At 43.7% G+C, this 27675-nt stretch overlaps 1 protein-coding gene across 2 annotated transcripts in view; it reads left to right on the top strand.

The window, feature by feature from the left end:
- Positions 1-27675, top strand: part of FGD5 (FYVE, RhoGEF and PH domain containing 5) — a 112601-nt gene that overhangs the window by 14653 nt on the left and 70273 nt on the right. For both annotated transcript variants that reach the window (XM_075831832.1, XM_075831833.1), the window contains exon 3: positions 27432-27561. In XM_075831832.1, coding sequence (XP_075687947.1) covers positions 27432-27561 — 130 coding nt within the window. The remainder of the gene's footprint in view (positions 1-27431; positions 27562-27675) is intronic.

Raw genomic sequence — 27675 nt, forward strand, 5'->3', positions numbered from 1 at the left:
TTATAGTAGTTATATTCTTGTATATAGGAGGCAGTATTATAGTAGTTATATTCTTGTATATAGGGGGCAGTATTATAGTAGTTATATTCTTGTATATAGGGGGCAGTATTATAGTAGTTATATTCTTGTATATAGGAGGCAGTAATATAGTAGTTATATTCTTGTATACAGGAGCAGTATTATAGTAGTTATATTCTTGTATATAGGGGGCAGTATTGTAGTAGTTATATTCTTATATATAGGGAAGCAGTATTATAGTAGTTATATTCTTGTATATAGGAGCAGTATTATAGTAGTTATATTCTTATATATAGGGGGCAGTATTATAGTAGTTATATTCTTGTATATAGGGGCAGTATTATAGTAGTTATATTCTTGTATATAGAGGGAAGTATTATAGTAGTTATATTCTTGTATATAGGAGCAGTATTATAGTAGTTATATTCTTGTATATAGAGGGAAGTATTATAGTAGTTATATTCTTGTATATAGGAGCAGTATTATAGTAGTTATATTCTTGTATATAGGGGCAGTATTAGGGCATGACCACACATGGCGGAATTCCTCCGCAACTGTCCGCATCAATGCCGCACCTAATCCGGGTTGCGGATTACGGCTGCGGATCTGCACAAAATGTGCAGAAAATTGATGCGGACTAGCTGCTGCGGACTGCGGGAAAAGTGCTTCCCTTCTCCCTATCAGTGCAGGATAGAGAGAAGGGACAGCACTTTCCCTAGTGAAAGTAAAAGAAATTCATACTTACCGCCCGTTGTCTTTATGACGCGTCCCTCCTTCGGCATCCAGCCCGACCTCCCTGGATGACGCGCCAGTCCATGTGACCGCTGCAGCCTGTGCTTGGCCTGTGATTGGCTGCAGCCGTCACTTACACTGAAACGTCATCCTGGGAGGCCGGACTGGAGACAGAAACAGGGAGTTCTCGGTAAGTACGAACTTCATTTTTTTTTACAGATACATGTATATTGGGATCGGTAGTCACTGTCCCGGGTGCAGAAACAGTTACTGCCGATCGCTTAACTCTTTCAGCACCCTGGACAGTGACTATTTACTGACGTCTCCTAGCAACGCTCCCGTCATTACGGGAGCCCCATTGACTTCCTCAGTCTGGCTGTAGACCTAGAAATACATAGGTCCAGCCAGAATTAAGAAATGTCAAGTTAAAAAAGCAAGACGCATCCGCAGCACACATGACATGTGCATGACAGCTGCGGACTTCATTGCGGAACTTTGAATCTCCATTGAAGTCAATGGAGAAATTCCGCCATGAGTCCGCCACTGCTCCGCAACAGACAGAGCATGCTGCGGACACCAAATTCCGCTCCGCAGCCTATGCTCCGCAGCGGAATTGTACGCCTCGTCTAAACGAACACTTCTAAATAGAAGTGGAAGTCAATGGAGAAACGGCTCCGCTGCGGATTAACGCTGCGGAGTGTCCGCAGCGGAATTTAAGTGAAATTCCGCCATGTGTGAACCCGCCCTTATAGTAGTTATATTCTTGTATATAGGGGCAGTATTATAGTAGTTATATTCTTGTATATAGAGGGAAGTATTATAGTAGTTATATTCTTGTATATAGGAGCAGTATTATAGTAGTTATATTCTTGTATATAGGGAGCAGTATTATAGTAGTTATATTCTTGTATATAGGGGGCAGTATTATAGTAGTTATATTCTTGTATATAGGGGGCAGTATTATAGTAGTTATATTCTTGTATATAGGGGCAGTATTATAGTAGTTATATTCTTGTATATAGGGGGCAGTATTATAGTAGTTATATTCTTGTATGTAGGGAGCAGTATTATAGTAGTTATATTCTTGTATATAGGAGGCAGTATTATAGTAGTTATATTGTTGTATATAGGAGCAGCATTATAGTAGTTATATTGTTGTATATAGGGGCAGTATTATAGTAGTTATATTCTTGTATATAGGGGGCAGTATTATAGTAATTATATTCTTGTATATAGGAGGCAGTATTATAGTAGTTATATTCTTGTATATATGGGGCAGTATTATAGTAGTTATATTCTTGTATATAGGAGGCAGTATTATAGTAGTTATATTCTTGTGTATAGGGGCAGTATTATAGTAGTTATATTCTTGTATATAGGGGCAGTATTATAGTAGTTATATTCTTGTATATAGGGGCAGTATTATAGTAGTTATATTCTTGTATATAGGGGGCAGTATTATAGTAGTTATATTCTTGTATATAGGGGCAGTATTATAGTAGTTATATTCTTGTATATAGGGAGCAGTATTATAGTAGTTATATTCTTGTATATAGGGGGCAGTATTATAGTAGTTATATTCTTGTATATAGGGGCAGTATTATAGTAGTTATATTCTTGTATATAGGGGGCAGTATTATAGTAGTTATATTCTTGTATATAGGGGGCAGTATTATAGTAGTTATATTCTTGTATATAGGGGACAGTATTATAGTAGTTATATTCTTGTATATAGGAGCAGTATTATAATAGTTATATTCCTGTATATAGGGGGCAGTATTATAGTAGTTATATTCTTGTATATAGGGAGCAGTATTATAGTAGTTATATTCTTGTATATAGGAGCAGTATTATAGTAGTTATATTCTTGTATATAGGGGCAGTATTATAGTAGTTATATTCTTGTATATAGGGGGCAGTATTATAGTAGTTATATTCTTGTATATAGGGGCAGTATTATAGTAGTTATATTCTTGTATATAGGGAGCAGTATTATAGTAGTTATATTCTTGTATATAAGGGGCAGTATTATAGTAGTTATATTCTTGTATATAGGGGCAGTATTATAGTAGTTATATTCTTGTATATAGGGAGCAGTATTATAGTAGTTATATTCTTGTATATAGGGGGCAGTATTATAGTAGTTATATTCTTGTATATAGGAGCAGTATTATAGTAGTTATATTCTTGTATATAGGGGGCAGTGTTATAGTAGTTATATTCTTGTATATAGGAGCAGTATTATAGTAGTTATATTCTTGTATATAGGGGCAGTATTATAGTAGTTATGTTCTTGTATATAGGGGCAGTATTATAGTAGTTATATTCTTGTATATAGAGGGAAGTATTATAGTAGTTATATTCTTGTATATAGGAGGCAGTATTATAGTAGTTATATTCTTGTATATAGGGGGCAGTATTATAGTAGTTATATTCTTGTATATAGGGGGCAGTATTATAGTAGTTATATTGTTGTATATAGGAGGCAGTATTATAGCAGTTATATTGTTGTATATAGGGGCAGTATTATAGTAGTTATATTGTTGTATATAGGGGGCAGTATTATAGTAGTTATATTCTTGTATATAGGGGGCAGTATTATAGTAGTTATATTCTTGTATATAGGAGCAGTATTATAGTAGTTATATTGTTGTATATAGGGGGCAGTATTATAGTAGTTATATTCTTGTATATAGGGGGCAGTATTATAGTAGTTATATTCTTGTATATAGGAGCAGTATTATAGTAGTTATATTCTTGTATATAGGGAGCAGTATTATAGTAGTTATATTCTTGTATATAGGGGGCAGTATTATAGTAGTTATATTCTTGTATATAGGAGCAGTATTATAGTAGTTATATTCTTGTATATAGGGAGCAATATTATAGTAGTTATATTCTTGTATATAAGGGGCAGTATTATAGTAGTTATATTCTTGTATATAGGGGGCAGTATTATAGTAGTTATATTCTTGTATATAGGGGGCAGTATTATAGTAGTTATATTCTTGTATATAGGGGCAGTATTATAGTAGTTATATTCTTGTATATAGGGGCAGTATTATAGTAGTTATATTCTTGTATATAGGGGCAGTATTATAGTAGTTATATTCTTGTATATAGGGGCAGTATTATTATTGTTATATATTTGTAGAAAGGGGGCAATATTCTAGAAGTTATCTGTACCATATACCTCATTCCATAAAACCTATTGCTACATTTGCTATATGATCCCTTTAAGGCCGGGTTTACACGAGTGTGTGCGTTTTGCGCATGCAAAAAAGCGGCGTTTTGCGTGCGCAAAAGGCACTTAACAGCTCCGTGTGTCATCAGCGTATGATGCGCGGCTGCGTGATTTTCGCGCAGCCGCCATAATTATGACACTCCGTTTGGATGTTTGTAAACAGAAAAGCACGTGGTGCTTTTCTGTTTTCATTCATACTTTACAGTGCTGTTGCGCGAATCACGCGCGTCCCACGGAAGTGCTACCGTGTGACATGCGTGGTTTTCACGCACCCATTGACTTCAATGGGTGCGTGATGCGCGAACAGCGCACAAATATAGGACATGTCGTGCGTTTCACGCAGTGGACATACGCTGCGTGAAAATCACGCACCTGTCTGCACGGCCCCATAGACTAATATAGGTCCCTGCGACGCGCGTGAAAAACACGCGCGTCGCACGGACATATAACACGCTCGTGTAAATGAGCCCTAAATGTCTGGCTCTATTTCAGGTGCTACTGGAAGTGAAGGGGTTACATTGTATGTAATCGTTAAATGAAAACAATGTTTTTGGTGTTTTTTATGTCTGGTCCCCGTCATTACATTTTATCTTTATTTTCCAAAATTCAGCAGTTTTAGTTAAAAATAGAAGTTCTGGACAGGCGCGTGTCAATAATCGTTATTGAAAGAAGCCATTGCGAGTAACAACAGCTGCGGGGCTGCCATTGAAACCAAACTGCAACTGTTCCTTTTCATTTGTATATCTTATTTATAGCTGTTTAATGGCACTGCAGCAAGATCGTGTTTATTGCTCCATATCTTTCTCCCATACTCATAGAATATGTGGTAAAGGAACTCAAAAATGCACAGCCAGCAGCGAGGCAGGGGTGGCCCAAAACACAGGCCTAAAGCCCCCCATAGATTACTTATCTGATGTGTATGGTGTACGGGGTATTTAATCTCAGGCAGGGGCGGACATACCGCATGTGCAGCCGGTGCAGCTGCACAAGGGCCCCGCGTGGGAAGGGGGCCCGTTCCTCTGCTGGCCGACTCAGTTCTCAGCTGCGCGATGCTGAGGACTGAGACAGAGGCCCGTGGACCACTGGCGTAGCTATAGGGGTCGCAGCGGTCGCAATTGCGACCGGGCCCCGAAGCCAGGGGGGCCCACGGCCCCCCGCACCACATCAATAAAAAGTTACTATAGTAACTCGGGCCGCGGGCCCCTGTTACTATAGTAACATACTTTACTTACCTTCCTGGTTCCGGATCGCAGCGGAGGTCCTGACGTCAGGCGCTGTGCGCAGCGCATGACGTCACAGCGCTATGCCGCCGCGCACAGCATCGAGACTACAGAACTCCCGCCGCGGCCGAAGAGGAAGGTAAGATAGCCCTGACTGGCGGGGTCCGACTCCTGGGACCCGCCAATCAGCTGTTTTGAAGGGGCCGCAGCACTCGTACGAGAGCTGCTCCCCTTCATTCCTGTCACTTCATTCCGGTCACACTGTGAATCGGTTTCGGCGATTCACAGTGTGGGCGAGTAGTGAAATGAAGGGGAAGCAGCTCTCGTACGAGTGCTGCGGCCCCTTCAAAACAGCTGATTTGCGGGTCCCGGGCGACACATCAGCTATTGATGGCCTATCCTGAGGATAGGCCATCAATGTTTAGGGACTGCACAACCCCTAAGCCTACGATGTAGCAGGCTTAGGGGGCCCATGAGACAGGATCACAGATTGTGTGATGCTGTCTGCTGGGCCCTGTATCTAAGCCAATCACATGGTAGGCTTAGATACATGGCCCATGCGTGATCCTGTCTGCTGGGCCCTGTATCTAAGCCTACCACACTGTAGGTTTAGATACAGGGCCCCAGCACACAGTAATCTTATACTGTATAAGATTACTGTCTGCTGGACCCTGTATCTAAGCCTACCTTGTGGTAGGCTTAGATACAGGGTCCCACAGACAGTATCACACATGGGCCCTGTATCTAAGCCTTAGGGTATGTGCACAGACACTAATTACGTCCGTAAGTGACGGATGTATTTCGGCCGCAAGTACCGGACCGAACACACTGCAGGGAGCCGGGCTCCTAGCGTCGTACTTATGTACGACGCTAGGAGTCCCTGCCTCGCTGTGGGACAACTGTCCTGTACTGTAATCATGTTTTCAGTACCGGACAGTTGTCCGGCAGCGAGGCAGGGACTCCTAGCGTCGTACATAACTATGATGCTAGGAGCCCGGCTCCCTGCAGTGTGTTCGGTCCGGTACTTGCGGCCGAAATACGTCCGTCAATTCCGGACGTAATTAGTGTGTGTGCACATACCCTAACACATGTGTTACTAATCATTTTTTGTGTGTTTTCTTACAGGTTCGGTCGTTGGACTACGGCGGATTCCAGGACTACTTCGATGACAGCTTTTTTTTTTATTAATAAAATGGTTAATGAGGGTTGTGTTTTTTTTTTTTATTTCAATAAAATATTTTTTCTATGTCTTTGTGGTTTTTTTTAAACTATATTACTACCGCCTTAGTAATGGCCGCCGGCTGATTGACAGCATCCATTGCTAAGGCAGGGCTTAGTGTTAGCCGGTGCAGAGGCTAACACTAACCCCCTTTATTACCCCGGTACCCACCGCCACCAGGGGTGCTGGGAAGAGCCGGGTACGATCCAGTACCTGACCATCTGTAGTGATGGTCGGCCACTGGGGTGGCCGCAGGCTGGTATTATCAGGAGGGGAAAGGCCAGATACAGTGGCCCTTCCTACCCTGGTGATGCTAGGCTGCTGCTGCTTTATTGTATCTGGCTGGTTATGAAAATGGGGGGGACGCCACGTCATTTAAAAAATAATTGGAAAGAACGATGTCGGGTCCCCCCCAATTTTCATAACCAGCCAGATACAACACAGCAGCAGCAGGCAGCATTACAAGGGTGGGAAGGGCCACTGTTTTTGGCCTTCCCCAGCCTAATACTACCAGCCTGCGGCCACCCCGGTGCCTGCCCGTCACTACAGCTGGTCGGGTACTGGTTTGTACCCGGCTCTTCCCAGTACCCCTGGTGGCGGTGGGTACCAGGGTAATAATGGGGGTTAGTGTAGACTCTGCACCGGCTAACATTAAGCCTCGCCTTAGTAATGGAGGTTGTCAATCAGCCAGCGGCCATTACTAAGGCGGTGATAATAAAGTTTAAAAAGATACAAGCACATAGAAATTTTTTTTATTGAAATAAAAACACAACCCTCATTAACCATTTTATTGAGAATAAAAAAAACGCCGTCATTGAAGTCCTCGTATCCGAAGTCCAACAACCGAACCTGTAAAAAAAACACAAACACACAAAAATAATCAGTAACACATAAAGAAGCAAAATTATTATTCTTACCTTTCCTGGGTCCAGCGCTGGAGCCGCAATGTCAGCGAGCTGGGCCCTGTATCTAATCCTATCATGTGTGATACAGTCTGCTGAGCTGTGTATCTAATCCAATCATGTATGATACTGTGCTGGGCCCTATATCTAATCCGATCATGTGTGATACTGTCTGCTGAGCCACTGTATCTAATCCTATCATGTGTGATACTGTCTGCTGAGCCACTGTATCTAATCCTATAATGTGTGGTACTGTCTGCTGAGCCACTGTATCTAATCCTATCATGTGTGATACTGTCTGCTGAGCCACTGTATCTAATCCTATCATGTGTGGTACTGTCTGCTGAGCCACTGTATCTAATCCTATCATGTGTGGTACTGTCTGCTGAGCCACTGTATCTAATCCTATCATGTGTGATACTGTCTGCTGGGCCACTGTATCTAATCCTATCATGTGTGATACTGTCTGCTGAGCTGTGTATCTAATCCTATCATGTGTGATACTGCCTTCTGAGCCACTGTATCTAATCCTATCATGTGTGATACTGTCTGCTCAGCCACTGTATCTAATCCTATCCATAGTTTATAGGGTCGTAGTGCTATAGATATGCTATGCTGTCTCCTATACACACACTTTTTTTTGGGGCGGACACATATGTATTGGGGCTATTTCCCAGACATTTTAAGCCCTGAGGGTATGTTCACACGGCAGCGTCTGTTACGGCTGAAATTACTGTGCTGTTTTCAGGAGAAAACAGCACCGTAATTTCAGCCGTAATGGCATGTGCAGGCGTCTTTTGCTGCGTCCACTACGGAAGTAATTGAAGCTGGTTTTCCATGGAGTCCATGGAAAACGGCTCCATTTACATCTGAAGAAGTGACAGGCAGTTTTTTACGCGCCGCCTTTCGACAGCGGCGCGTAAAAAAAAATGACCATCGGCACAGAACATCGTAAGACCCATTCAAATGAATGGGCAGATGTTTTCCGACGCTTTTGAGCCGCATTTTCGGATGTAATTCAATGCTAAAACGCCCAAATTACGTCCGTAAATAGTGTGTGTGTGAACCCAGCCTTAGTGACGCCCCGGCTGCTAGTGCTGCATTGTTGGGTCACTTAGGAGACCCAGCGATGCAGCTGAAAGCGGACCGTCGGCCATGAGAAGTTTGCGGGGTGGGGGGGGGGGGCCCTGGCACATTATCTGCACAGGGGCCTTTTGCAGTCTGTGTCCGCCACTGATCTCAGGGGGCACTTAGTTTGGATCCTGGTACCCTCTCTCCCCAGCGCTGGAGGCATCTAGCAGCCATTTCTCTCCGTCTGAGCCTTACGTGCATGTTAATGGGAGGCCCGGGGTCAAAACTCAGTCAGCAGAAGCCACTTTTAGTCAGCGAATATCTCATAAGCTCATTAGGAAGCTGGGATTTATGGCGCTGTATGGTTGTAGATATATTTTTATTCCTCTTCTTGAAGCCCCACTTTGGGGTATCCTGCAGGGTGCGGAAGTTCAGGTTGTTTAGCATCGTCTTCACCTCCTGTCTGGGCCACCATTGTAGCTGCATGTAATAAAATGGTCGGTTTTAATTACTATAGGGTAGTCTGCCTCTCAATGATACACAGGCTTGTCTCGGGATATGCCCTTAGGCTAGCGTCTACAGGGATACGGCGTCAACTGCTAGTCGTGGTAAACTGGCGTTACACAATTGTAAGTCATAGCGCCATTTGCATTAGAAAGCATCTTACTGACTTGCAGGATACAAGAAACTCAAGGCAAGGGGGGAATGTGCAGGAATATCGTAATCTAGTATTAGGGCATGTTCACACAGGGCTGATACGCTGCGTAAAAGCACACAGCATGTCCGCCCTGGTCGCCGCTGGAAATTCCGGCCGAAAAACCGCACCAAATTGTGGTGCAGTTTTTCGACCAGAACGTCCCCTGTGGAAAAAAAAATGGATACCTACCATGTCGACGCATCCCTCTGACGTCCTGCAACTCTAGATGACGTTTCATCCCATGTGACCGCTGCAGCTTGTGATTGGCTGCATCGGTCACATGGGATGATGGACAAAGAAACACAGAATTCCGCCGCTGAAAAAATGCAACATCTGCTATTTGTTGCAGGTTTTACCTCAGCATTGAATACAAAAAAGCAGTGATTATGCAAATACAATTGACATGCTGCGGATTTTAAAAAAACGCTCCGCAGTTCAATTTCTGTGCGTTTTTTCCGCTCCGGATTTGTGCAGCGTGTGGATGAGATTTGTTTAAATCTCATCCACTTTGCTGCTTCTGCAATCCGTTGGGGAAAATCCGCAGTAGTTAGGCTACGTGTGAACTTACTCTTTGTGTACTGAGACGAAAGCTGGGGGGTGGGAGGGGAGTTGTGTGGCCAAGATGGCCGTACTGTACACATAAAATGGCTATTATATATACGTTCAGCTAATCTGAACTAGCATGCTGCTTTGATAGGCGACTTGAGATCAGCGGCGACATACATATATTGTGCCGCTTATCTCCACATGAAACAAAGTATCGGATGGGTTAAAACCGTTGCTTCAGCCGCCATCTAGTGTCTTATGTATATGGGCTCTGGAACACGTTACCATTGCAGAAAAGAGGCGCCTCTCTACCTAAATAAGATCATAGGGACAGGGAGCTTTGCAGACCTGCTGTACTGAATAGCGGCTGTAGTAAAGTATAGGGATGAATTCCCATAAGTCGGACATTACTGATGATACAATTTCCCATCTCTCCGTGTTTGCCGGTTTTACTTTTATCTTGGCTGGATAAGGATCCTGCGGTTTTCCCGTCCTGAACTTTACAAATATAAATATTGTTCTGTTTTTGGTTAATTGCCGTTAATAAAGGACGAGAATAAATCCCTTTCATGTCTTTTAGGTACGTTCTATTCCCGGCTTTTTACTAAGTGCATTTTTCCTTCCAGGGAAATATCATTGTCTAGACACAAGTCCACCTCTCAGTCCATCGAGGGTTAATACAAAAACATTACATTATATACTGTGCTGTACTTACCATACTATACATTATTAAACTGTATAAACTATAAACCACAGGTACATCTGATATATGCAAACTAATTTGACCACTAGGGGCGCTTTATTATTATTTTTTTTCAATCTGAGAAAAATGTAAAAATAACTTGAATCACATGGAAACATTGCAGCCGCAGGTCAACCTACATATCAAGTCCATACAGCGGTCATGTGACTGCGTCCCCTAATAGATCTGGCGCTGCTGCGAATGAGCGATCAAACCCGTTTGCTATATTATTAGCTATAAAAATAACATTTCCAGTAAATAAATATATTTAATCTCAGACAACTCCTTTAGTCATTTTATAATAAAAAGTTCTGCAACTTTCTAATATATTTTATTTCAATTCCTTGCCATTTTCTTAAAACTCTGCTTGCTGTCAGTGTATGAGAACTTTCTTGTTTACATCCATGGGGTCTGAAAAATCTGTACAGACCTTGTACTTCTCACAGATCAGGTTGGTTACAATTGTATTTAGTCTACACAATCCTCTGTGAGCTAAACAAACTGGATTCCAGACTGATACATTTGTCTTGCACTGATACATTGTAACAAACGATCAGGACAGGGGATATATTTTTGCTGCTGATGGGTTTAACTCACAGTGGATTGTCTCTAGAGAAAAATACTAATTTTTCAAACCCTCAGCTGTGAGAAGTATACGTTCATGGTTATAATATACAGCAACCTCAACAAGCAGAGCTGAAGTGTAAAGCATGGAGAAGGGACAACGCAACAGCCTGAAGCTCTGATAAGAAAGGAGGTGGATTCTAGACTACCTCACACTCCAATAGACAATGCAGTTAAGATGGAGCGAATTGTAAAAGTATCCAAATGTAGCAGAACAAAATAGGACAAGATCAGGGACACAGTCAGGGGGCCCAAACATTTGAAGGAAGACCTCACAACAATGACAGGCTAAAAGCATTCGTTGCAGATCACTCGTCTAGTCATGTCTGCAAATTTACACACTGGAAATCCTGGGCTTTCAGGCATATTCTGGGTTAAATGTCAGTGCCAGATCATTGGGTTTTCTGGACCATTAGGTGCCAGATTAAAGGAATTTTACCGTAGCTCCTTAATAAAAAGCCAATTTGTATTTTAGGTTTACTGGCCCATTAACAAAGTTTTATTAGAAGTTTTTACGAGAGGAGGGTTCTAGTTGTTAACATTGTGACAGACATCAAAGCCTTGTATCTTTATAGATCAATTAGAATTAATGAAAGGTAAAATATCTGCTTGGCATTGTAGGCTCTTTAAAAATAACCTGTGCATTGCCTTAATTAAGTGCATTAATTAAGATTTCATTCGTTCCAACCCATTTCCAGCCAGGTAAAAAAAAAAAAGCTACATGCACAATGCTGTTGTGATGATAACATGTCGGGCCACAAAAAACAAAAATCCATTCAAAACCGAAGCCGATACACAGCTGGAGCCTACTGAGTTCCAGTGCCAAAGCTCTACCCCACCACCTAACCATGGTGATTGCATTCAGGTGATATTGGGATACCCTGACTCAGTGGTGATTTAGCACATGGTCCCTGGTGGTTAGTGGTGTATTTGGTAGTCTGAGCCCTTGTGGTCCAGTTGTGTCCCTATTATCCCGGGTCTTCTATTGGAGAATTTCTACTCCTTTATAATACTTTGTGGTCCAGTGGAGAATTTATAATCCCTGGTGGTTAGTGGTGCATTTGGTAGTCCGAGCACTAGTGGTCCAGGTGGGTCCCTATTATCCCTGGTGGTCTATTGGAGAATTTCTACTCCTTTATAATACTTTGTCGTCCAGTAGAGAATTTATAATCCCTGGTGGTTAGTGGTGTATTTGGTAGTCCAAGCACTAGTGGTCCAGGTGGGTCCTATTATTCCCTGGTGGTCTATTGGAGAATTTCTACTCCTTTATAATACTTTGTGGTCCAGTGGAGAATTTATAATCCCTGGTGGTCAGTGATGTATTTAGTAGTCTGAGCACTAGTGGTCCAGGTGGGTCCCTATTATCCCTATAATACTTTGTCGTCCAGTGGAGAATTTATAATTCCTGGTGGTTAGTGGTGTATTTGGTAGTCCGAGCACTAGTGGTCCAGGTGGGTCCTATTATTCCCTGGTGGTCTATTGGAGAATTTCTACTCCTTTATAATACTTTGTGGTCCAGTGGAGAATTTATAATCCCTGGTGGTCTAGTGTAGGTCAGAGTCTCTGATGGTCTGGTGGGAGAGCTAGGTTATAGTACTAGGGGGTTAGGCAGCTCCTGGTCCCCAATGTAAAACCTGTGCCAAGAATACTTGACCATCAAATGTCTTTTACAGACCTACTGTGCTAGAGGGGTCTTTAGACCACCTCAGATGTCATTGTCCAGAAGTGACTGCAACCGTTAACCCGTGTAGCTACACTACTGGGGGTAGATAATATCTCTAAATATACAGCGGAATATGGGTGGGTATATTATATTCGCTGGTTCCCTGTTATGCAGGACACCCCCACCCCCTGCGCTTTCCTATGCTATAAATGAATGGGGGCAAAGATACACCAAGTATAAACTTATACACCTTAGAGTTGACCTATAGTCTTCCAGTAGAGGTGGATATTGTTCTTAGAAAGGCGACTCTACTAATTGGTAGAAATGGCATCAGAACTGTGAATTTATGACCATAAAGTGTCTGACTGGTCGTACCAATTTACGGAGAGCATCCTGTAATAAGTGGCGCACACGGAGGTAGTGCAGACGAGAGCGGAGTCAGGGCGTCCGAGGATGAAGTCACACTGAAAGCTTCTGATTAATGTCCATGCTGAACACGCTCGCTGTGGAATAATGAGCCGTTTATGGCCCTCGTGTTCCTCCCGCTTCCGTTTTGGACTTTGTAATGCTAACTTGGAACTTTTTGTTTCCTAATACAAACGCGTTGCTGCGAGAAACCGTTAACCGTGACTCTGCCGCACTCATCTCACGTCTCAGACGCTGTTAGATACATACAAAGTAACATGAAGACACTATGGCTACCAATTATTATAAATGACCCCCAATCAGATTGTTGGCCTGGTCGGGTTCTATTGGCAAATTCTCTACTTTTTCTTTGTAATATATGAGTTGAACACATCAGTATCATAAACTTCTTACCTGTTCTGATAGTTTGCTACAATGTATCAGTGTAGGTAAAATGTTTTAGGTATTCCCCCCCCCCCTTCACTGCAGTACCCAGGACAGCGACGTCCACCGTGTCTCTTCCCTTGAATGGGCTGAGATGCAGTACCAGGTCAGCCACACTCATATGGGCAGCGCTATCCCAGAAAACACAATGAAGGGGCCATGGCGCTCCATTAAACGTTGCTGCCTCTTCATTCTATTGATCAGTGGGGGTCCCAAAGATGCTACCCCTACCGATCGTTCATTGATGTCCTTTCCTAAGGATAAGCCATCAATGTTATATTCTGGACACCCCTGTTTAACTTACAGAGGATTGTTAAGACTGGATACAATTGTAACAAACCCTCCGCATTAGCTTTGTACAGGTTTTCAGCATCTGGATGTAAACAAGAATGTCCCCATTCACTGACCGCAAACAGAGATATTGAAAATGGTGGGGAATTGAAACACAAAGTCTATTAGAAAGTCACACAACTTTTCGTTATACAATGAGTAAGATTTATTTTACATAAAATGGGGAAATCCTTTAAGGTCACTCTGAAATGTTTTCATTACGGTTCCAAAATTAAGGACCTTGATACTTTTTGGCAAAGAACCAATCTCAAACTTCTTCAGGCCTAAGAGGGTCTTCATCCTAGAGGTCCGTTACCCAACACAGTCATATGGGGAAGGGAAGTGACAACAGAAAACGGTGCTTATGTCACTTTTTTAGCCCCGCCCAGTTACCCATTGTTGCACCTAATGGTGTAGAATCAGGCTGAATGTGGCATCGCTCATTTATGCCGCCATTTTGTTCGAAATTTTCCACAATAAAACTCGTTTAACCCTTTGCTACCTTGGAAGGTGTAGGGGTTAGGAGGGCATTGTGTGGCGGCCTTGGCTTGGAGCGGTCCAGGGTGTGCCTCCCGCCCAACGTCAGTCTCCTGCGGTTCATTGTCAGGTTATCTCTGGGGAGGAAAAGACTCCCTGTTTACAGGAAATGCAGCACAAGGGTCTCCGGTGCGGTGGGAAAGGCGTGTGCATTAACAAGGACACTGATTGTTTGTAACCCCTTCACGACTATACCATGATCGGAGGGTTAAACATCGCTGGATGATGGTTGTTAATTGGAACTCGCAGAGGATTGTAACATTTCCTCGCTGCAGCGCTAATTACATCATAGGGTTTCCTGATTGGTTTTTATGACTTTGTCATCATTAGTGTTACATGGTTTTGTTTTCTACCTCCACATGATGAGACCCCATCTTGCTGTATGACACGCTGCTCAGCGCCATTGTAGTATATGTCACCTCCAAGGACCATTATATAGTTTATATATAGAATTTATCTACCGAAGAAGTTGTCACATTGTAAATACAGTACATTACTTATCTTGTACTCCAGAGCTGCATTCATAATTCTGATGGTTGTTAATAGAAACGTCAGCAAGCTTGTCAACCTCCCTAATAACATGCTTTTTCAAAAGGGGCAGATGAGCAGCTGCCATACGCTGCTGTCGCTTATCTTTAATTGAAACTATAGGCAAGTTCGATCCAAGTTGTCTCAGGTAGCAGCTTTCAGGTGAGGGGTCTATCAAGCCCAATAGACATTGGACTCTGCCATAGCTAGAAAAAAAACCAATGTCTACGGGCAGGGGTCACCAACCTTTTGCACTCCAGCTGTTGTTAAACTACAACTCCCAGCATGCCCTGACAGCCAAAGGCTTTATTATTCCAGCAAAGTCTGTCAGTGCATGCTGGGAATTGTAGTTCCACAACAGCAGGTGTTACAAAGGTTGCTGACCCCTGGTCTATGGGGTTTATATAAACTATGTCTCTGAGCAATCCCAAATAGTGACAGCAAATGGATAGATGAAGGTGTGGCCAGTGGGGATCAGGGGCGGAGCCTGACTCTTAAGGGTGTGGCTATAGTTGCACTTGGTGTAATACTTGTAATGTATACGTTGTCCTGGGTGCTGGAATACATTATCCTGGGTGCTGCTATACATTATCCTGGGTGCTGCTATACATTATCCTGGGTGCTGCTATACATTATACTGGGTGCTGCTATACATTATACTGGGTGCTGCTATACATTATCCTGGGTGCTGCTATACATTATACTGGGTGCTGCTATACACAATACTGGGTGCTGGAATACATTATCCTGGGTGCTGGAATACATTATCCTGGGTGCTGGAATACATTATCCTGGGTGCTGCTATACATTATCCTGGGTGCTGCTATACATAATACTGGGTGCTGGAATACATTATCCTGGGTGCTGCTATACATTATCCTGGGTGCTGCTATACATTATCCTGGGTGCTGCTATACATTATACTGGGTGCTGGTATATTTTATACTGGGTGTTGGCATACATTATACTGGGTGCTGGTATATGTTATACTGGGTGTTGGCATACATTATACTGGGTGCTGGTATATTGTATACTGGGTGTTGGCATACATTATACTGGGTGCTGGTACACAATGTCCTGTTTGTTGGCATACATTATACTGGGTGCTGGTTTATTGTTTACTGGGTACTGGTACACAATGTCCTGGTTGTTGGCATACATTGTCCTGGGTGCTGGTATACATTGTCCTGGGTGTTGGCATACATTATCCTGGGTGCTGCTATACATTATCCTGGGTGTTGGCATACATTATACTGGGTGCTGGTATACATTGTCCTGGGAGTTGGGATACATTATACTGGGTGCTGGTATACATTATACTGGGTGTTGGCATTCATTATACTGGGTGTTGGCATTCATTATACTGGGTGCTGGTATACATTGTCCTGGTTGTTGCCATGCATTATACTGGGTGCTGGTATATTGTATACTGGGTGTTGGCATACATTATACTGGGTGCTGGTACACAATGCCCTGGTTGTTGGCATACATTATACTGGGTGCCGGTTTATTGTATACTGGGTGCTGGTATATGTTATGCTGGATACTTGTATACATTGTCCTAGTTGTTGGTATACAGTATACTGGGTGCTGGTACACAATGTCCTGGTTGTTGGCATACATTATCCTGGGTGTTGGCATACATTATCCTGGGTGTTGGCATACATTATCCTGGGTGTTGGCATACATTATACTGGGTGCTAGTATATTTTATACTGGGTGCTGGTATACATTATACTGGGTGTTGGCATACATTATACTGGGTGCTGGTATATTTTATACTGGGTGCTGGTATACATTATACTGGGTGTTGGCATACATTATACTGGGTGCTGGTATACATTGTCCTGGTTGTTGCCATACATTATACTGGGTGCTGGTATATTGTATACTGGGTGCTGGTATACATTGTCCTGGGTGTTGGCATACATTATACTGGGTGCTGGTATATTGTATACTGGGTGCTGGTATACATTGTCCTGGGTGCTGGTATACATTGTCCTGGGTGTTGGCATACATTATACTGGGTGCTGGTATACATTATACTGGGTGTTGGCATACATTATACTGGGTGCTGGTACACAATGTCCTGTTTGTTGGCATACATTATACTGGGTGCTGGTTTATTGTATACTGGGTGCTGGTATATTGTATACTGGGTGTTGGCATACATTATACTGGGTGCTGGTACACAATGTCCTGTTTGTTGGCATACATTATACTGGGTGCTGGTTTATTGTATACTGGGTGCTGGTATATGTTATGCTGGATACTGGTATACATTGTCCTAGTTGTTGGTATACATTATACTGGGTGCTGGTATATTGTATACTGGGTGCTGGTACACAATGTCCTGGTTGTTGGCATACATTATCCTGGGTGTTGGCATACATTATCCTGGGTGTTGGCATACATTATACTGGGTGCTGGTATATTTTATACTGGGTGCTGGTATACATTATACTGGGTGTTGGCATACATTATACTGGGTGCTGGTATACATTGTCCTGGTTGTTGCCATACATTATACTGGGTGCTGGTATACATTATACTGGGTGTTGGCATACATTATACTGGGTGCTGCTATACATTATACTGGGTGCTGGTATACATTATACTGGGTGCTGATACACAATGCCCTGGTTGTTGGCATACATTATACTGGGTGCTGGTTTATTGTATACTGGGTGCTGGTATATGTTATGCTGGATACTGGTATACATTGTCCTAGTTGTTGGTATACATTATACTGGGTGCTGGTATATTGTATACTGGGTGCTGGTACACAATGTCCTGGTTGTTGGCATGCATTATACTGGGTGCCGGTTTATTGTATACTGGGTGCTGGTATATGTTATGCTGGATGCTGGTATACATTGTCACCTGACTAAAATATTTAACCTCTCTCTTTCCTCTGGTATCTTTCCCTCTGCTTTTAAACATGCCATTATAAACCCATTATTGAAAAAACCAACTCTTGACCCATCCAGCGCTGCCAACTACCGACCAGTCTCTAATCAGCCCTTCATCTCCAAACTCCTGGAACGCTTGGTCTACTCTCGCCTTATCGGCTATCTCTCTGCTAACTCCATTCTTGACCCCTTACAATCTGGTTTCCGCACTCTACACTCCACAGAAACTGCCCTGACTAAAGTCTCAAATGATCTCTTGGCGGCTAAATCGGACGCTAAATCCTCTCTCCTGATTCTTTTGGATCTCTCTGCAGCCTTTGACACTGTAGACCACAAACTCCTACTTAACATGCTCCACTCTATTGGCCTCAAGGACGCGGCTCTCTCTTGGTTTTCCTCCTATCTCTCTGACCGCTCATTCAGTGTGTCATTTGCTGGTTCCACTTCTTCTCCTCTTCCCCTTGATATCGGGGTTCCTCAGGGATCAGTCCTAGGTCCGCTGCTCTTTTCTCTCTACACAGCTCCTATTGAACAAACCATCAGCAGATTTGGCTTCCAGTACCATCTCTACGCTGATGACACCCAATTATATACCTCTTCCCGTGACATCACCCCTGCTCTAATACAGAACACCAGTGATTGTCTGTCCGCTGTCTCTAACATCATGTCCTCTCTCTATCTGAAACTGAATCTTTCTAAAACTGAGCTCCTTGTGTTCCCACCATCTACTAACCTCCCTAAACCTGATGTCTCCAACTCTGTGTGTGGCACTACCATCACTCCTGGGCAGCACGCCCGCTGTCTCTATCATTACCATAACTCCTAGGTAGCACGCCCGCTGTCTCGGGGTTATTTTTGACTCAGATCTTTCCTTTACTCCTCACATACAATCACTTTCACGCTCCTGTCATTTTCACCTCAAAAACATCTCCAGAATCCGCTCTTTTCTTACGGAGGAAACCGCCAAAACTCTCATTGTTGCTCTGATTCACTCTCGTCTTGACTACTGTAACTCATTACTAGTCGGTCTTCCCCTCACTAAACTCTCCCCTCTCCAATCTATCCTCAATGCAGCAGCCAGGCTCATCTTTATGACCAACCGCTACACCAACGCTTCTAATCTGTGCCAGTCACTGCACTGGTTGCCCATCCCCTTCCGGATAAAATTCAAACTTATTACTCTCACCCACAAAGCTCTCCACAGTGCTGCACCTCCTTACATCTCCTCCCTCATCTCTACCACCCTACTCGGGCTCTACGTTCTGCCAACGACCTTAGATTAAAATCCTCCATAATCCGAACCTCCCACTCCCGTCTCCAGGATTTCTCTCGTGCTGCTCCGTCCTCTGGAATGCGCTACCCCAGACAATCCGATTAATTCCCAATATCCACAGTTTTAAACGTGCCCTGAAAACACATCTATTTAGACAGGCCTATAACATTCCCTAATCTGACTCCTTTCCATGGCCCTCCTTTTAGATTAGTCATCAGAATAAGATTCCCTCACACTCCTTCTCTTCATGTCCGTCATACACGGATACTGGCGGGTGATCGGCTCATGCAGCTTTATGTTACCACCGCATGTGTATAAAAATGGCCGGACCATTGTACAGAACAAACACTATTACACTTTGTGTCTCCCTTATGTCCTCATAGATTGTAAGCTCTTGTGATCAGGGTCCTCACTCCCCAGATTTGAATTGTAAATGAACTTTGTCACTATGTAATGTCTGATATTGTCTGTTTCATGTCCCCTCTAAATTGTAAAGTGCTGCGTAATATGTTGGCGCTATATAAATAAAGATTATTATTATTATTGTCCTAGTTGTTGGCATACATTATACTGGGTGCTGGTATATTGTATACTGGGTGCTGGTATATTTTATACTGGGTGCTGGTATATTGTATACTGGGTGTTGGCATACATTATACTGGGTGCTGGTTTATTGTATACTGGGTGCTGGTATATGTTATGCTGGATGCTGGTATACATTGTCCTAGTTGTTGGTATACATTATACTGGGTGCTGGTATATTTTATACTGTGTGTTGGTATACATTGTCCTGGGTGTTGGCATACATTATACTGGGTGCTGGTTTATTGTATACTGGGTGCTGGTATATGTTATGCTGGATGCTGGTATACATTGTCCTAGTTGTTGGTATACATTATACTGGGTGCTGGTATATTTTATACTGTGTGTTGGTATACATTGTCCTGGGTGTTGCCATACATTATACTGGGTGCTGGTATACATTATACTGGGTGCTGGTATATTTTATACTGTGTGTTGGTATACATTGTCCTGGGTGCTGGTATACATTATACTGGGTGCTGGTATATTTTGTACTGGATGCTGGTATACATTGTCCTGGCCCAGGACAATGTATACCAGCACCCAGTATAATGTATGCCAACACCCAGGACTCCTGGGTGTTGGCATACATTATACTGGGTGCTGGTATACATTGTCTTGGGTGTTGGCATACATTATACTGGGTGCTGGGTGCTGGTATACATTGTCCTGGGTGTTGGCATACATTATACTGGGTGCTGGTATACATTGTCCTGGGTGTTGGCATACATTATACTGGGATCTGGTATACATTATACTGGGTGTTGGCATACATTGTCCTGGGTGCTGGTATACATTGTCCTGGGTGTTGGCATACATTATACTGGGTGCTGGTATTCATTATACTGGGTGTTGGCATACATTATACTGGGTTGCTTCCCTGTATGGTGGAAGGTGGAAGGTAGCACTGGCAGGCATCTTGCAGGCATACAGTAGGTATAAATCTCTGCGCTGGCATATATTGTTCTGGGTATTGGCATGCAGTTGGTATAAATCCTCGGCTGGCATGCCGTTATAGCTGGTCTGATGACTTGGCTCCCTAGTGGATTTTTAGCTTGGTGTTTCGGATCTCTTGGCCTCATTCAGCCCTCCAGCTGCAATCTGGTATCACTCAGCCATATCATTACTACAAGCAGAAGAATTATCAGGGGATGAAACTGTCCATGGAGAGCAGCAGCTCCGGGCTCCTCCAGCGCCTAAAAACCTAAAAGTCTTATGTGACACTTCTCCCGGAGAACGCTACCCAATTAATTATTAACCCTTCACTGCACCGCGAATAGACTGATAACCGAGAACTACAAGGTCTCATGTACACTAAGCAGTTTTTCTGCATGGGTGTATTTCTACAGCATCCAGATGTATATAGGCCGGCTCAGCAGACAGTACCACACATGGTAGGCTTAGATACACGGCTCCGCAGACAGGATCACACATGATAGGCTTAGATACACGGCTCAGCAGACAGGATCACACATGATAGGCTTAGGATATGATCACACGGAGTGTTTTCAGGCGTATTTCGGGGCGTTTACGTCTCGAAAAATGCCTAAAAAAACGGAAGCAGAACGCCTACAAACATCTGCCCTTTGATTTCAATGGGAAATACGGCGTTCTGTTCCGACTGTGTGTTTTTTTACGCCTCGTTTTCCAAAAACGGCACGTAAAAAACGCCCGCGAATAAGAAGAGCATGTCACTTCTTGAACAAAATGGGATTAGATACACGACTCATCAGACAGTATCACACATGATAGGCTAAGATACACGGCTCAGCAGACAGTATCACACATGATAGGCTTAGATACATGGCTCAGCAGACAGTACCACACATGATGGGCTTAGATACAAGGTTCAGCAGACAGTATCACACATGATAGGCTAAGATACATGGCTCAGCAGACAGTATCACACATGATAGGCTAAGATACATGGCTCAGCAGACAGTATCACACATGATAGGCTTAGATACACGGCTCAACACACAGTATCACACATAGAATTAGATACAGTGGCTCAGCAGATAGTATCACACATAATAGGCTTGGATACACAGCTCGGCGGACAGTATTACACATGATAGGCTTAGATACACAGCTCGGCGGACAGTATTACACATGATAGGCTTAGATACACAGCTCGGCGGACAGTATTACACATGATAGGCTTAGATACATGGCTCAGAAGACAGTATTACACATGATAGGCTTAGATACATGGCTCAGCAGACAGTATTACACATGATAGGCTTAGATACAGGGCTCAGCAGACAGTATCACACATGATAGGCTTAGATAAACGGCTCAACAGACAGTATCACACATGATAGGCTTAGATACACGGTTCAGCAGACAGTATTGCACATGATAGGCTTAGATACACAGCTCAGCAGACAGTTCACACATGACAGGATGAGATACACAGCTCAGCAGACAGTATCACACATGACAGGATGACATACACAGCTCAGCAGACCGTATCACACATGATAGGATAAGATACACAGCTCAGCAGACTATCAGGGTATGTTCACACGGCCTATTTACGGACGTAAATCGGGCGTTTTTGCCCCGAATTACGCCCGAAAATAGCGCCTCAATAGCGCTGACAAACATCTGCCCATTGAAAGCAATGGGCAGACGTTTGTCTGTTCACACGAGGCGTATATTTACGCGCCGCTGTCAAATGACGGCGCGTAAATAGACGCCCGCGTCAAAGAAGTGACCTGTCACTTCTTTGGCCGTAATTGGAGCCGCTATTCATTGACTCCAATGAATAGCAGCGCTAATTACGGCCGTAATTGACGCGGCGTTCAAGCGCCTGCACATGCCGGTACGGCTGAAATTACGGGGATGTTTTCAGGCTGAAACATCCCCGTAATTTCAGCCGTTACGGACCCCCGCCGTGTGAACATACCCTCACACATGACAGGATGAGATACACAGCTCAGCAGACAGTATCACACATGATAGGATTAGATACACAGCTCAGCAGACAGTATCACACATGATAGGATTAGATACAGTGGCTCAGCAAACAGTATCACACATGACAGGATGAGATACACAGCTCAGGAGACAGTATCACACATGATAGGATTAGATACACAGGCTTAGCAGACAGTATCACATGATAGCGTTAGATATACCGGTTCAGCAGACAGTATCACACATGATAGGATTAGATACCCAGGTTCAGTAGACTGTATCACACACGATAGGATAAGATACTCATGCTTAACAGACAGTATCACATGATAGACTTAGATACAAATGTTTAATGAAACAAAATGACCAATTAATTATATGAAGTTGCCGTCAGAACCGTACAGTTTAGTTGACAATTACCTGACGTCTATGATCGGCGTTAGGCTCAGGAATTTAGTATCCCTGGGAATTCTTGTAAAATGGTGGCAACTACCTCCATAGTCTTAGAGCCATACACCCCTCCATGAAGTAAAAATTAACACAAAGCCTTAAATCTCCCCTCCCTCCCCCCGCAACAAGATCCAGACACCCATGGACACCAGGTTCTAATTGGAAGGTATTTTTCACAATACACATCTCCGTCACTAAATCAGCCGGTGCCCTAGGGGGGCAATTTTCTCTATCCCCTCAATAATAACATTATGGATTGCAGCCCCGGATAGCAATAAGCTCACACTGTTTGATCACCTTCCTTATATCATTACTATTTATTCTCATTTCTTTGATGGCAGACAGAAGCATTCCCATAAAATTATTATCTACACGTATGGCGTAATGTGTCCGTCTATCTTCTGAGACGAGGATTTAATTGTATTCGCACCGGCGGCAGTCGCTATGTTCTGAAACTCTTCGTGTAGTTATTAGATCATGTGACCCGTTTCTCAGTATTACACCGTAATGTGTTAAATATGGCATGCGTGTAGAAACGGGCTGCTCAGTATGGAGCCTGTCTGCAGGCGATCATCAATGAGATTTACCCCGCCGTCTGACAACATTGCTGTTCAGGTTGAGACAATGCCATCAGCCCGGCCTCGCTGCATCTCGCTACCACCGCCACATATACTCATTAGAGAATATGGCTCATTATTTCCCAGCAATTGGATTGGGAACATTGGCCTTGTTCATCAAAACTGACTAACTGTAAATCTGTTGCCCATAGCAACCAATCAGAGCTCAGCTTTCATTTCTTAAACTGCTCTGGGAAAATGAAAGCTGAGCTCTGATTGGTTGCTATAGGCAACAAGGGCAGTTTTTCTGTTAGGCCAGGATCACACATGCCGTTTTGGCTCAGTCTTTTGAGACAAAACCTGAAAGTGGAACCAAAATTAAGGAAAGATATGAAGAATAGACTGATGCATCTCATTTGTTTTGTGTCCACTGCTTGGTTTGGCTTAAATAACGGACCAAAAACTGCATCAAAACTGCATGTGTGTGATCCTGGCCTGACAGTAAAATGTCCTTGTTGCCCATAGCAACCAATCAGACCTCCGCTTTCATTTTTCCAGAGCAGTTTAAGAAATGAAAGCTGATCTCTGATTGGTTACTATGGGCAACTGATTTACAGTTAGACAGTTTTGATAAATTAGGTTTTACTTACGGAGGCTGAAAACCTGTACAGACCTAATACTTCTCACAGCTGAGGGTTTGTTACAATTGTATCCAGTCTAGACAATCCTTTGTGAGCTAATCACATCAGCAGCACAAATCTCCCTCCTGTCCTGATAGTTTGCTACAATGTATCAGTGCAGGTATACGATTGTAACAAGCCCTCAGCAGTGAGAAGTAAAAGACCATGTTTACACGTTCAGTATTCTGTCAGGATTTAAGCGCGGATTCTACTGCAAAATCCTGACAGAATCCGCTAACATTCTGCAGGTAACACGCTAAGAAAAACATCCGCAAGTATTAATGAACGCGCTATAGATTTTAAAATCCACGGCATGATCATTATTGCTGCGAATTCCACGTAGAATAAACATGGATTAGCTCCATGCATTGAATCATAAATCTGATTTTCTATGGCAAATTGGCGCTGTGTGAACATGGCCTTAGGTCTATACAGGTTTTCAGCCTTTGGATGTAAACAGAAATGTTCACATTCAATGACAGCAAGCATAGTTATTAAGAATGGTGATGAATTGAAGCATTATGCAGAACTTTTTATGATATTCTAATTTAGCTTCTCATGTGTTACTTAGCAAACACCACAGAAGATTACAGACTCTCATCAGCACCAGGCAAACCTAGAAAGATGTCAGGGTCTATTGGTATAGGGGTTCCAATAGGATCTGAGTAAACATGCTCTACATTTGTCAAGCCGAGGGTGTGGTACACCTGGAGCCAGCCATGTTTGGCACAACCGCATCATGGGTGCAGCTGTACTCAATATTCCAGGAAAATGGGACATTTGTATGAAGCCCTAATCTGAAGGGGACTGTCCTTTAAAGGGGTTCTCTGCGTTTGGACAATCCCTACTTGTTAGGAGGGTCCCTTGACAATAAGCTGATCATAAAGTTTCTCCCTGCTGCGACCCCCAGTGATCCACTGTAATCTGTAGGGAAACCTGGCAGTAAAGGTACTTTTACACAGGCCAATGATCGGGCAAACGAGTCTTCATAGGATCGCTCGTTCCCGATCATTGCCCTGCGTAAACAGAGCAACGATCAGCCAATGAATGAGCATTCACTCGCTCGTGGGCTGATCATATCGTTTATGCAGCAGGAAATATTATGGTGGTCGGCAGCACATCTTGGTGTGTAAACAGGGAGACGCGCTGCCGACATGATAGTAATTCATGCAGATGAGCGATCGTAGAAACGATCACTTGTCCCCATGCAAAGCTCCTTGTGAAAGGATCAAACGAGTGCCGATCAACGAGCTGACTCTTTGATCGGCGCTCCTTGTTACAGACAAAATTGGCCGGTGTTAAAGGACCCTAAGGCCTTATTCACACGAACGTGTTAAACGTCCGTGGCATGGCTGTTGAAACAGTGGCCGTCCCACGGACCTATGTAATTCAATGTGGCCGTTCACACAGCCGTTGTTTCAACGGACCGTGTGAAGGGTCCGTGGGAAAATAGGACATGTCCTATCTTTTCACGCATCACGCATCCCTCCATAGACTCTCAACTATGGTGGATGCGTGACATCGCGTCCCGCACTGCTGCAGCACTGCAGTTTTTCATGTCCGAGATGCGCAGCGCTCGTGTGAATCAGGCCTAAGTGTTCCATTTCCCTGCAGCACCCCCACAGTGGAAATTAGCTATTACACAGTGTGCATTCATATGAATGTGTTGTCTATGTCATGCAGAACAGAACAGGTTGTCCAGAACGAGAGACACTCTATGTAACCACTCTCCACTCTGCCCAGAAGATGAGGATCCTGCACAGAGGACTCCCCCCCCCCCCTCTATTAGGGCATGCCCACACGTGGCGGATTTCCTCCGCAACTGTCCGCATCAATGCCGCACAGAATCTGCGTTGCAGATTCTGCGGCGGATCTGCCCAAAATGTGCAGTAAATTGATGCGGACTAGCTGCTGCGGACTGCGGTAAAAGTGCTTCCCTTCTCCCTATCAGTGCAGGATAGAGAGAAGGGACAGCACTTTCCCTAGTGAAAGTAAAAGAATTTCATACTTACCGGCCGTTGTTTTGGTGACGCGTCCCTCTTTCGGCATCCAGCCCGACCTCCCTGGATGACGCGGCAGTCCATGTGACCGCTGCAGCCTGTGATTGGCTGCAGCTGTCACTTAGACTGAAACGTCATCCTGGGAAGCCGGACTGGAGACAGAAGCAGGGAGTTCTCGGTAAGTATGAACTTCTATTTTTTTTACAGGTTGCTGTATATTGGGATCGGTAGTCACTGTCCAGGGTGCAGAAACAGTTACTGCCGATCGCTTAACTCTTTCAGCACCCTGGACAGTGATTATTTACTGACGTCTCCTAGCAACGCTCCCGTAATTACGGGAGCCCCATTGACTTCCTCAGTCTGGCTGTAGACCTAGAAATACATAGGTCCAGCCAGAATGAAGAAATGTCATGTCAAAAAAGCAAGACGCATCCGCAGCACACATAACATGTACATGACAGCTGCGGACTTCATTGCGGAAATTAGAATCTCCATTGAAGTCAATGGAGAAATTCCGCCATGAGTCCGCAACCAGTCCGCCACTGCTCCGCAACAGACAGAGCATGCTGCGGACACCAAATTCCGCACCGCAGCCTATGCTCCGCAGCGGAATTTTCAGCCTCGTCTAAACGAACCCTACTAAATAGAAGTGGAAGTCAATGGAGAAACGGCTCCGCTGCGGATTAACGCTGCGGAGTGTCCGCAGCGGAATTCAAGAGCAATTCCACCACGTGTGGCTTTGCCCTTAAAGTGTCAGTCCAGTTATACTCTTCTCCTGTCTGAACTAACATAGGGCGTAGAGAACCTCTCCTGCACGCTGTTGTGGCAACCATATGAGTATTGTGCACGGGTACAATTTTAATTTAGTTGAGTTTCCATCCGAAGAGAAATTAGATTGTCAGCTCTGGTGGTGCAGGGTCGTCGGGGATGTATAAACATCTACTTTAGATAGTAAGCTCTTCTTCTGTCTCTTGTTCTTTAATTCTATGTTGACGATTCCCCCATTTTTCCTGGTGGTAAAGCGCTGCAGAATATGTTGGCATTATATAAATGAATGTATTAGTCTATAGGTGTGGTGTTCTAGAAACAGTTGTAGCAGTTTTGTGTTTAACACATCACCTCTCTATATACAGCGCCTATACGGAGCCCTACAAAGTCTGTCCCATCCCCATGAACAATGTAGAGGACATCACATCTGACGAGGATCAGAAGAGCTCTGAAGATGAAGAGTCCAGCTCCGGAGGAAGTGGAGGGGTACAGAAGGTAATGACATATCATTTCTCTATTATTAATAACGTCGGTCATATTGATTCTCTGTCAGGGATTCTTGCTGTGATTGATCGAATTATTTACTGCCACGTTTTCTGGTTATACGAC

The sequence above is a fragment of the Rhinoderma darwinii genome, chromosome 7, assembly GCF_050947455.1.
Source record: "Rhinoderma darwinii isolate aRhiDar2 chromosome 7, aRhiDar2.hap1, whole genome shotgun sequence".
NCBI classification, from domain to species: domain Eukaryota; kingdom Metazoa; phylum Chordata; class Amphibia; order Anura; family Rhinodermatidae; genus Rhinoderma; species Rhinoderma darwinii.